This window comes from Heliangelus exortis, chromosome 7 (genome assembly GCF_036169615.1).
Source record: "Heliangelus exortis chromosome 7, bHelExo1.hap1, whole genome shotgun sequence".
Classification (NCBI taxonomy): domain Eukaryota; kingdom Metazoa; phylum Chordata; class Aves; order Apodiformes; family Trochilidae; genus Heliangelus; species Heliangelus exortis.
Genome location: NC_092428.1, coordinates 10860735 through 10872545, shown reverse-complemented (window position 1 = coordinate 10872545; position 11811 = coordinate 10860735). Strand labels below are relative to the sequence as shown.

Here is an 11811-nt window from a genome sequence, read left to right as displayed (position 1 = left end):
CTCTAAGCCTTACTCAAGAGTTACAAGAATCTTAAATGCAAGGATTCACTTCAGGAATAATTACTACATTAATTACTTTTTCCTGAAGTGAAAAAGACCTCTTCTGCTTATCTATTTACTCCTTGACAAGGAGTCAGAGGACTTGATACAGTACTAAATGAAGCCATGGGGAATGTCCTCTCTTCTGGAAAAGTATTCAATTTGTAACTCTGGGAAGAAGGTTCAATTACAGTAAAAAAACCCAGACCAATATAACATTACATTTATTTGAAAATTAGAATTTTATATTACAGATTAAGTTAATATACTCCAAGTCCTTGGGTTTTATATAAAATAAATTTATTACAGACATCAGTATTTACAGAAAAAAAATTTACATAAATATTTTTTTTTCTAAATTCACTGGAGGAAAAAAAATCTCCATGAAATTTCTACCCACAGAAGATGTCATGCTCTGTTAGAAGTCAGCCTCCTTCAAGGATTGATGGAGACAAGAAACCTGAATAGGCTTTAAGTGACAACTCAGCGAGTTGACTGAGGAACTGCAATGGGCTGATTGCTGCATTAAACTGTAGCAAGACTGGAAGACCTTGAGGGACCATTTCCAAATCTATGTCCTATGCTTCAAGAAAGAATTGAAGGGAACCAGTAACTACCTTCAACCAAACAGCCCTCAGATACAGGTCATCATCCAGTGTGTTCTTACAGGCCTCCAAAGCTCAGTGGTCACCTTTTTTCCTACTAAGTGGTTATGACCCTGCCCCTGACTTTGTACAGTGGCTATGCAATGGGATCCAAACACCCAAATGCAGTCTCTGCTGCCACACACCCAAACAGCCACAGCAGCCTGTGGTGGAAGAGAATGATTTTTATGAAGAGAAGGACCAGCTGACCTTTCATCAGTCAGAGGTGCAGCCCTGAGTCAGAAGCCAAGTTTATCAATTCCCAGACAAATGCTGACCTGTGTGTTCCCTCAGATTGGTGTGTGAGTTCCAGAAAAACTTTCAAGGATGTCTCTGCATTTGGTAGACCTGCAGGCAGAATAGGGGGAAGAAGTACATTTACAGGGAATATATAAACAAGGCCTCTGGGTTATCTCTAGGAAAACATTTATCCTGAGAACTCTAGGAGTGTACACACCCACTAATTATGCAGTCAAACTGAGTAAGGATGTGTCACTGGAAGATCTGTATGGCTCTCCTGGATTGAAGCAGGACACCATGGCTGTTACATTTAGGAAATTCCAAGCTTCAATATACAGAACAAGACCTCAATTTGAGTGCTCAATTTCATGTGTTTTAAATCCTTCACATAAAAATTCCAGGTTTTAATTTTTTCCTCTGGTGTAGAGAGAGGTCTCCATGAAGATCACCATACCCTCCCATGGCTCTTTGAAAGCAACACTTGAATACCTTTCCACCCAGCGATGATGAGGGGAGAAGTATCTGAAGCACTGCTCAGTTTCTGGTTCTCCAGCCTTGTAATCTCAAGTGCCATTTCCCTTGGTATCTTCAGTGGCAAACAGGAAACTGAATCCAGGAGCAGGGCTAAATGCAAACAAAAAAAGGCCCTGCTAATGACAACCACACCTAGTTGCCACCATGTCTTTATAGTTTTTAAGGACCACATTCTCTTTGTCATCAAAGTAGAGAAGATTGAGGGACTTCAATTCATCTGGCACACAGCAGGGTGTGCTGACATCTTGAGATAGTTTAAGTGTATGGACTATGGACTGAACTGTAGCATGGTTTGTTGCATTTAGACTTTCCCCCAAGGGGAAGAGACAGGTTCCTCTGCAATAAAATGCATTGTATCCACTCGGGTAAATAATCCATCCTGACCACCCAATAGCACGGAAGTCAACGTAGAGTTCCCTTCGATGGCACACTGCTCCCTGGCTTTTGGCAGAAGGAATTCCAGCAGCTCGAGGTCTCCTGCTGATGCCTTCATTGATGTTTTCAGTGAGCTGAGTTTCACCAGGCACATGTGAAGCATCATTTTTGGCAGGATTCATCTCTGCATCTGAAAGGAAGTTGCATGTTAATCTTTCTCAAAAGACATTAATTTCTCAAGTTCAATATTCTGCATGAAGCCTATTCTACATCTATTTAATCTACATCAGTCTTCAGAGTAGATTTTGAAATGACACTTCAAAAACTGCCATATCTGGTGCTTCACTTTGTGGCCTGAAAGACTGCAACTCAGCAGAAATAGGAAGAAAAAACTCAGTGATATACTAAATATGTCCTGTGAACGTCACATGCTCTTTTTAGAGATTAATTTGGCCAGAATGGTATTAATGGTATTTTTATGTCCACTTCTGCAACACACATCACACTGAGAAGTCTTAACAAAGTGTGGAGAACACAGTCTTCTCTCTCTGGTATTCTCCTCGCATGAACTCTACCCATACACTTGCACATCAGAACATGAAACTATAGAGCAGTACTTTTACTTTTTTTTTTTCAATTTTTGGACGTGAATAAAATACCATCAGGTTTATGGAACCCTTCTTGAGAATAAAGCTGACTGACAATTGCTTTACATTCTTAAAGTACAGGCTGAGAACCCTTCATAAATGTCCATGGATACTTCAAAATCCACATACACAGGTAGAAAACCACAGATACACAGGCTGACTGAGGAGCAGTCTGCAGATTCACTGACCACCAACAACATCTAGGTCTAGGGAGATTCTTCACTGAGAAATAGGGATCAGTTTCTCAGTCCTGGCACAATATCTCGCACAAAGCTTTATGCTCACAACTTGAGATCTATGATTCTATTATAATAATTTTCTTTGCAAAACAAAAATAAACAAGTCACTCTTGTTTATTTTTAGTCAATTTCACCACCTAGATCTTAATATTGATGCAAGTCCCACCTACTTTCTTTCTCAGATGCAAATGTGGTAACTTACCCGAAAACCCTGCAAATCCAGAACAGAATAATTTTTGCCCCTTGTCCCAGCTTTTGCTCTTTGCATTTATCTAAATCTAAATAAGGCTCTACAATCCAGCTTTATCAGGTTTTACTAGAAGACCAGGGGGAGAGGTGAAAGCACTATGTTTTGTAATTTAGGGGATGAGGGCACTGTCTTCAGTGAAAATTCTAATTAGCCACCAAAGTTAAATAGGTGCTTAAAAATCTATACAAGAATGGGAAAGGTAAAACTGCTCATTTAACCTCTTCCACTCTTGAAAACTGCACTTTAAGTCTATAGTTGCTCTACCAATGTTTTCACGATTTTTTCATGTCACTGAGGTTTTATTTAGCCTGAACTAAATTTACAATTTTCACACAATCTTCACCACCACAAAAATAATAGTAATTGTAAGCAAAACAAATCTTTCTAGGCTTTTAAAATGGATACTTCCTTTGAGGACTGAGGCAACATAGATACTGTCTGACCCACTAGAAAGAACTACCAAAGCAAACTGCTCAGTGACAAAGCTGAACTTCAAACCTGTTCAACTCAGCAAGTAAATACAGAGGCAATTGAAGGTACATGAGGCAGCAGAAGGTAACAAAAGATGAACAGGGGGCTAATATTCTAAAACAACTTCTGCTGTTGTGTGAGCTTACTTGTGGAAGAGGAGACAAAGCTGGAAGATCTCCTTTTGTTACTGTTGGTGAAGAGGACAAGAAGAGCATTTCTGCTTTCCTGCAAAGTGCCCAGGCTCTTGGCAAACTTAACCAGGTTGTGCTCAGTTCTGTTGTTGAATACATGAGTAGTAGTTATCAAAAAGCCATGGCTGGAGCTGCTGTTTCCAAGCCACCTAGAAACCTGGTAAAAAAGGGAAACAAAAAAATATTGTTTCAAGATTCTTATTAGAGCATTATGAGTAAGCAATGTTTCTATTAGGAAAAGGGAATAGGCAAGAAGCTATGAGAGAGTAAGGACATGTAATTATGAGAGAAGTGAGGTAACTATGTAGCTGTATTTAAAAATTGAAAATATCATATGCATTCCTCAAAGCTACATTTACAGAAAGATAATTAATTTCAGAGAATTTACTAGTGAACGGATGAGTCCAGGAGTTAAAATTAACATTAAAATACATCCTCTCTGATTTTAGCCAGAATCCTTTTTCATAGCAATCTTAATAACAGAATATTATGAACTCCTTTGAACTCTATGGCTTTCCATACTATTAGAACTCATTTACATCTAACAGACATAACGTTTGAAGAAATTAACTTGCAATCAAGCAAATTCACTTTACCTGTTATAACTACAGACTAATAGATAAGGTGAGGCGAATCTCAGACAGAGCTTTCTTGGTTTAAGACAGATTTCAGCATATTGCCTAAGCACACTTTCAGTCTGACCTAAAACTTTGGCAACAAAAACCACTGTTTAAGAGTATAGATTTAAACCCCAAGTCCCTATATGTTTAAAAGCCACATTTGGCATTCACGTATTGTTATAGTTGAACATTATCTACAAAACAAATCCAGAAACTGGCCAATAAAGAAGTCAACAGAGGAAGCTAAATGGAGATTTAGGATGAAAATGAAGTCAGACATCTCCACTTACTGTCTGTGTAACATTGAAAACTTCCCAGCCTTCTGTGTACAAGGACACTAATCTTGATGCAATAAGATGGTTTTTTTGTGGCTTACTTCCACTTTCCAAGAGCTCATACACTTCCACCTTGACAAGAGCAATTCAGAAAAACAATAAAAAGTTCAAACAATTGTTCTAGCAAAGCAAGGAAAATTAAGATTATGCACAATTCTGTCGCATCATGGCTGGAAAACTGTACTTCCATTCCAAACCAAGCAGAAAGTAGTTTTTAGGCAGTTTAACAGAAGAACAAGTATCAGCACATACTTCTATTCCTACATGTGCTGAAAGGCAGGATACTGGACTGTCTGATACCATAACTGGACTACCTGATACTGAGAGAAAGATATCTCACCATTCCTTCCCTTTTTCTTTTTAACACCTGACATTGTAAAAGTCTTCTGTTCCTTCACATCTTTTCCTTCAGTTTTGCAAAAAGTCTGATCTTGCCTTTTGCCAAAGGAACAGGCACAATCCAGAACAGAGACCTCACCTGCCTTATTTTCCAACAGATCCCAGATTGCTATTTTTATTTTGAGTGGCGCAAGCAGACAAATTTCAATTTAAATTTCAAAACATTTCAAACACCAGGGAAGTATGGTATGGTTTGAGAGAAGTCTGACATAAGTATCTTTAGGGATAGTCCACTGCCAAGGTGTATAAAAAGATAGCATACCGCCAAAGGCAAAACTTTCCATCTACTTTTTTGCACATTGGAAACAAAGAAAAAGGACAACAATTAAATGAAAAATAAAACAGGCTTACGTAGATAATTTCCCCACTTACTTTGCAGAAGTGTTTCACATCAGACCTCCTAGAGATTTGTGTCCACTTCAGCTTGAAGACCCTGAACTCAGCTTTCAGAATCTGCTCGCCCCTCTCCATCGCGCTGATGTCGAAGTAGAAGTGGTGCTGGTCCACGTGAACTGGAAGAGACGCCTTTTTAGAAACCGCGGGACACCCCGGCAACGTGAGCTGCACCCCCGTGTTCTCCATAGCAGCGGCGGTGCCCGCTCCCACTTGCCGGGGGTGGGGAGGGAGGCGAGGGGGCTCCGCAGCGGGCACGGAACCGCTCCCCTCCCGGCTCGGCCCCCGCCGCCCCCGGCCCACCTCGGTCCTCGAAGCTCCGCACCACGTCGCCCTCCAGCAGCCCCGGGGCGCGGGTGATGCCGTTGGCGTCGGCCACCTTGTTGAAGAGCTCCACCATGAACTGCGGCGGCTTTTTGTGGGGCAGGACGTCGGGAGGCACCTCCTCGATGTCGAAGACCTCCCGCAGCCGCTGCAAAGCCGCCGCCAGCACCTCGTCCCGCGGGCCGGGGGGCAAGGGCAGCCCGCTGGCCTCCGGCAGACACAGCAGCGAGCCCAAGCTCAGCAGCCAGCCCGAACCCAGCAGCCAGCCCAGACCCGGCAGCCAGCCCAGAGCCGGCAGCCAGCCCGGGCCCAGCCGCAGCCCCCGGGCCGCCATGGGAGGCCACCCCGGGTGGCCGCAGTGGGGAGACGGGTCAGCGGCCCTTCCACGGGCCCTGGCCCGCAGAGTCGGAGGCGGGCGAGGCGAATACGGGGAGCGCTGGGCAGGGTCCTGAGCCCTGGCGGCCGCTGCCCCCAGGGCTGGGCGGCCGCGCCTCGCCCGGGTCATTAAGGTTCTATGGGGCATCGGCACTCGCTCGTTAACATCCGAGGGGCCGCCGGCCGGGGCTGGGGCTTGATCCAGTGGAAGGGTGAAGGAGAGTAGCTGCTGGTTTCAGGGGGAAGCAGGTGTCTGCAGTGAGAGCCGCACTTGTGAAAATACTGTTCTTTAAATTTTGGGTTTTTTTATAAGGCTTTGATTTGGACATTTCTGATCCCAGATGCTGTTTCCTGGCACTGCCACAGCACTAAAAGGTAGACTTGAAAATGAGCGTGACCCTCTGTATCTTCCAGCTTCACAGCCTGCAGCGTTCTCCCGATGAGGGTCCAGGTACCGGCCCGACCCGGCCGCGCTGCCGAAGTCCCGAACTGCGGTCCTGCAGCTGCCCAGGGGGAGGGTTTAGGGACAGGGCCCTGGTTTCTGAGAGTGGAGTGCAGCGACAGCAGACATCTTTGGAAGTAAATGGGGATGAGGGGAGGAATACGTGTTCTGGAAAGCTATTTTAAGTTTTAAATAATCCCTAAACCCGTTTTCAATAGTTTGCTTCCCCCTCCAGCCCCCATCCTTTGGCTGATGGAATTCAAGCTCCCCCCAGAAAAAGAAGCAAGCAACCAAACCAAACCCCACAACAAAAATGAAACAAACAAAACAGCAGAGAAAAAACAAACCCAGACAGTAAGCATGCTGCATACTAGTTCTTTTTAAGGCACTCTTGTTAACTTAGTGAAGAACATTCCTGATGGTTCATGAAGCAGTGCCTGTTCACTTCTGTGTGGTCACTCGGGGCCTTGTGTTCCCTTTCCAGGTAGGAAAGCAAAAGGAGGTATATTATGGAGCAGGTAAACATGTTCTCTAGTTCCACTGTTTAAGACTTATGTTAGACAGGAGTACTCATCCTGAGCAAGTATGTGGACCTTTAGGGGCGTGACACCCATAGTTGGTGACAAAAGAAGCTACAGCTCTATATATTCCCAGATAATCTATTTGGAGAAAAAAAAAAAAAAAAAGTTTTAATCTGAACTGTTTAAAACAGCTCTGATACTAGAGCTTATCTTTTGCTGCTCTAAAGCTGAAGTTCCTAGGGCATACGGCCATGCCATTCTTTGCTCTAGATTTCCTCCTACTGTCACTCACTCCAGCCTTCAGCTGTCCTAGCCATGTTTGAAAAAAATTGGATACTTACTGCTATTTTTTTTTCACCAGGAGACAAGCTTGCTGATCCAGTTTGCCACATGAGGTGCAGAGGACTGGTGGTGTAAAATGAGCAGTGATGGGCTAATCAGACCATTGTAAAGAGTACTCTTGCTTCACATAATGCTACAGCCAGCTTTGATCCTCAAAAGTCTCCAGCTGTCCTCTAAGGGCTGTAGGTATCTCAGCTCATAACTAACAGCACTGCTGGATAAAGCAATATCTCTTCAACTACATGCCTGAGAACATAGAGAGACTAGTAATATATGAGAAATCATCACTGGACTATTTTTTAGTCACCCTAAAAGCTTCACATGCTTATCCTCACAAACCCTACCCTGCCCTTGGGCCTCTTCATTTACTCCTGGTATCCTCCCAAGGCATATACCTCCATTTCTGCTCCCATGGTGCTACTTCCAGACATTAATGTCTGGAAATACAAAGCTAGAGTTCCCAAACAACCTTAACTCTGCCCTAGAGGCAAAGATTTATGAAAAAAATCTTCTCTGTTTAATATAAGCTGGGACCACAAACAATGAAATGCCTCAATCACAGTAGTACAACTACTGAAATTCCAGCCTACAGTTAGCCAAACATAACCCACTGAGTGCTGTGTTCTTTTATTTTGTATTTCTGATGAGGCAAACAACATAATGAAAGCTTCAGTCCCTATTCTTTCCTAAGGCTGTATGACTCACCACTTATGTAAGCCTCTGGACATGGCTCCACTGCTGATACTACCTACAGGCTTCCAAGTAGTGCAAGGCTTCAACCTCCCTGTTCCACACAATAAAAATAGGTTCTATCAACTTGTGTGTTGTGAGCAGAGTGGCTTTGGGAGTCCTGGGAAAGCAGGGAATCTGTAGGGAACTGTGATAGATAGTTAATAACTTATATTTTTAACTGGATTCTCTGGCATTACTCTTCCTTCTTTCTCTCTCAAATAACTGGATAAATACCTGAAGAGCTCAAAATAATCTTACCCATTTTACAGGTAAGAATGGCGTCATTTATTATGTGGCCTGCCACATCATCTTTTATGCTCTTAAGGTTAATATGGGGCAGCACTGTTGAAAACACATGGTTATAGCATGGTATCATAAATGGGCAAAGCAAAATTTACTCGGGAGCTGTCATGCATTTGAGAACCTCAGCAAGTTTGGACTTAAATTGAAGTCCAGCCCTCCCATTCAGAAATGAAGACCTCAGCTCAGAACATACTCTCCCTTCTCCCATTAATTTCATGTTAGCACAAACAATAACAAACTACCAGAACAAGGCAGGCTGAAATTGCTTCTTTCTCAGCACAGATGCCTGATGCTTCTTTTTACACTCTGTGCAGGTTCTGTAGTTCCCAGTTTAGTGTCTCACAACGGATCTTTCTGGGAAAAAAAGTAGTCTTCTGCTCCCTGAAACAGCAATGATGTGGTGCAGTTATCACTGTGGCTTTTGCAGGCACAACACAGGATATTTCACTCACTTATACAAACTTAGACCCATTCAAAAAGAGGAGAGGAATAACCCTTATGTGAAAGATGTCAGACTTCTCTTTACTTTTAATAATAGCAGAGGCAGCAAAACCCGGGTCACCTGTACAAGTTAATAATTACTAAGGAAAGCTTCATCTTCTGAGTCTCAGCTGAAGGAATGGGACTGTGCCCCATCAACAAACCCATGTGAAGTAGGAGTGCTGATGTCACCCTACAGCCTAGAATAGCAGTCCCTAGAGGGATGGGTAGATGGAAAGAGCCACTGTGTTAGTAACCATATATTCAGCATTTAGTTTGAACGTTGGAACAGGGAAATTTTAAGTGGCCCTAAGTAGCAGAGAGTGTTTTTACCATGAATACAATATATAAATACCTCTCCCAGAGGAGATAAACTCCCAAGCACAGACCTGCTGGCACATCTTGACTCCATGGCATGAGCCCTACTCAAGCCCTTCAAAAATTGGGCTCTCAGCAATTTTGTATGATAGGTCTATGTAAACTATAGTTGCTGAATTAATGATTTAGACAATAAGATGCCACATTACTTGTTTCTCCAGCCAGGATTTTGTACTGTATTATTTCCTGAAGCACTTCCAAAGGATGCCCCTGTGGACATTCTGTCTATCATATATGTAGAATTATTTTTTTTAATAGATCTAAACTTATAACTCTTTAAAAATCTATTGGAAAATTCTCTCCTTCCCCACCAATGCTGTTATTGGGTTTCCCCTCTCATCTCCATGCTTTTGCACAGTTGGATCATTGTTTACTGAATAGATTTTTTAGCAAATGCCAAATATTCTCCCTGTGTGAAGAGCTTTTCCTTTCTGTAGTAGTGATAGGGCAATACAGCTCCTGGCAGTATTCATTCACTATCAAACTCAATTAATTGGTGCATAAGGAAAAAAAAAACCCTGATTCATTTGCAGACTAACCTCAGTATAACCAAGAGTACTTCATACATAACTTCATGTGGGGAATCAAGACACAAAGGTCTCTTCATATGGCTACTAAAACCATTGCCATCACCTGGATCTGGAATTTACCCAAAAATGGAGCCAATGAGCTCAGTCTTTGTAATAGTCCACCAAAAGCCTGTGCAACAGTCTGTCCCTTTTCAGGAACACAGCTGACGTGTAATTGTCCTTTCCATACAGCAGTTACCAGGAAGCACACAGAAACCAGAGAAAGGCTGATGGTTTGTGACCCTTTCAGTTCATGTACATGCAGCATCCCAGCTTTTTTTGCTGTGATGAAGGCTCGTGGCAGAAGGCTATGTCCTCAAGGGAACAGCATCAGCCCATCCATGTTAGTGGATTTACAACAGCTGAAGGACTAGAAACTTCTCGGTCCTAATGACTCGGCAGCTCAAGTAGTTAAAGTCCTGCTGAATTTTATGAACAACAGCAAAAATCCCAGCAAGTCCTTGAGAAAGTCTTGTCCCTTCTGTTGTGGCTTCTTGAAGAGCAAAGAATTGCAATACTAGGAGACAGTAAAAATTAGCCATGCTTAAGAGTCTTGGACTCAAAAGCAAAGTTCATCTTGTGACTTGAGTACAACTGTCTATAGATGACCATCATCTAAAGCCAAAATTTACAGATACAATACCCCAAATCTCTTCAGCTTTACTTGGGAGGATAACCTTTATTAGCTGTAATAGACTCAATCCTCCACATGGTGTAGCCCTTAGAGAAGAGGCTCAGCCACAGTATGAAGTTAGGGATTTAAAAATGCTCCTCTGCATTTTTAATACCATTTCTATCAATCTATCCATTAAGAATCTTGCTAACATTTCTTTTGTGACAGGTCAGTACTGTTCAGAAGAGTCAAACACCAATGACTTTTTGAAGAATGTTTTTTCTCTATGTCAGAATTTAAAGAAGAATGGGTTAGCATTACAAGACTTAAGTGTTCAGCAAAAGGATGAATAAGCACCTGGAAGAACATAAGAGGATGGGGGGAACATCTTAAGAGGGTTTTTACACACACACACCACTGCCTCCCTTTAAAATATGGTAGGAAAGCAGAAGAAACAATTATGGTAAGTTTTAACCTCTGCTGTCAAAATTCCAGCACAGTACATTTTACCCACACAGTGTACACAGTTTTTACAACCGCTTACAGAAAAATCCCATTTTTTACTCTTTAGCTTTCCAGATTATTGTTCATTTACATTTCTCTGCTGAGCTGCATGGGCAGTAGGTCACTTCATGTACACTGGCATAGCATTTCTGGAGTAGCATGGTGCTCTGCTTTTAGCATCTTTACAGGGAAGAAGCTTTGAGTAGTCTTTTGTGGTATACTTTTTTTTTTTTTTCCTCTATGTAAAGATTATACTCACTGTTTCATGCTGAAAAGTCTTTTCTTCGTACGATTGAATGATTTTTATTTTCCAACACAATTCCTAAATAACCACCTGTATTTTGATTGCTTTTTTATCCCCTTTTTGCCAAAGAAAAAAAAGGAAAGTATAAAACTACAAGTATTCCAATTGGGTGATTTTTGGAATCGTGCACAAATCAAGTAGTAACTACCAACTGCAGCACTGAATACTTAGGAATTGAGAAGGCTAAAATACAAGCTTTTAAAAATATTATGTATCAATAGGCTATCTAATAGTAAACAAGTTTGACTGTGCAATATCATTAGTCAGGTATTGTTTCAGATATTCTTTGAATATGTGAAAGGAATTCACTTTACACAGGCAAAGCCAAACAAACAAAAGCCCACGATGTTTTATGTAATAAAAGTAGGATTATTCTGAAATAACTCTTCTACATTAAAATGTATAGCAGCTACAATATATCCACAACAAATTTTACCTGCAAGTCAGCTTGCAGACCTTTAATCCCATACAATTTTGAGATTTAATACTTAAAGATATTTTTTTGTTATTATATATTTAGTCATTTAAGCATTTTAAACAAAAGCTA

At 41.7% G+C, this 11811-nt stretch overlaps 1 protein-coding gene across 1 annotated transcript; it reads right to left on the bottom strand.

The window, feature by feature from the left end:
• Nucleotides 1-801: 801 nt before the first annotated feature.
• On the bottom strand, nucleotides 802-6752 carry LOC139798039 (bone morphogenetic protein 2-like). Its single transcript, XM_071748158.1, has 5 exons — nucleotides 5681-6752; nucleotides 5357-5496; nucleotides 4541-4657; nucleotides 3586-3787; nucleotides 802-2022 (listed from the first exon to the last, which is right to left on the bottom strand). The coding sequence occupies exons 1-5, from the start codon at nucleotides 6222-6224 to the stop codon at nucleotides 1574-1576; spliced, it is 1452 nt and encodes a 483-aa protein (XP_071604259.1). The 5' UTR covers nucleotides 6225-6752; the 3' UTR covers nucleotides 802-1573.
• Between the last annotated feature and the right edge of the window lie 5059 nt (nucleotides 6753-11811).

Coding starts and splice junctions, on each gene's coding strand:
- LOC139798039 (XM_071748158.1), bottom strand. CDS start 6,224: ATGCCCCATAGAACCTTAATGACCCGGGCGAGGCGCGGCCGCCCAGCC. Junction 3,788..4,540: donor TTTTCAATGTTACACAGACA/GTAAGTGGAGAT, acceptor CTTTTTTACCAG/GTTTCTAGGTGGCTTGGAAA. Junction 2,023..3,585: donor CTTTGTCTCCTCTTCCACAA/GTAAGCTCACAC, acceptor ACTTCCTTTCAG/ATGCAGAGATGAATCCTGCC.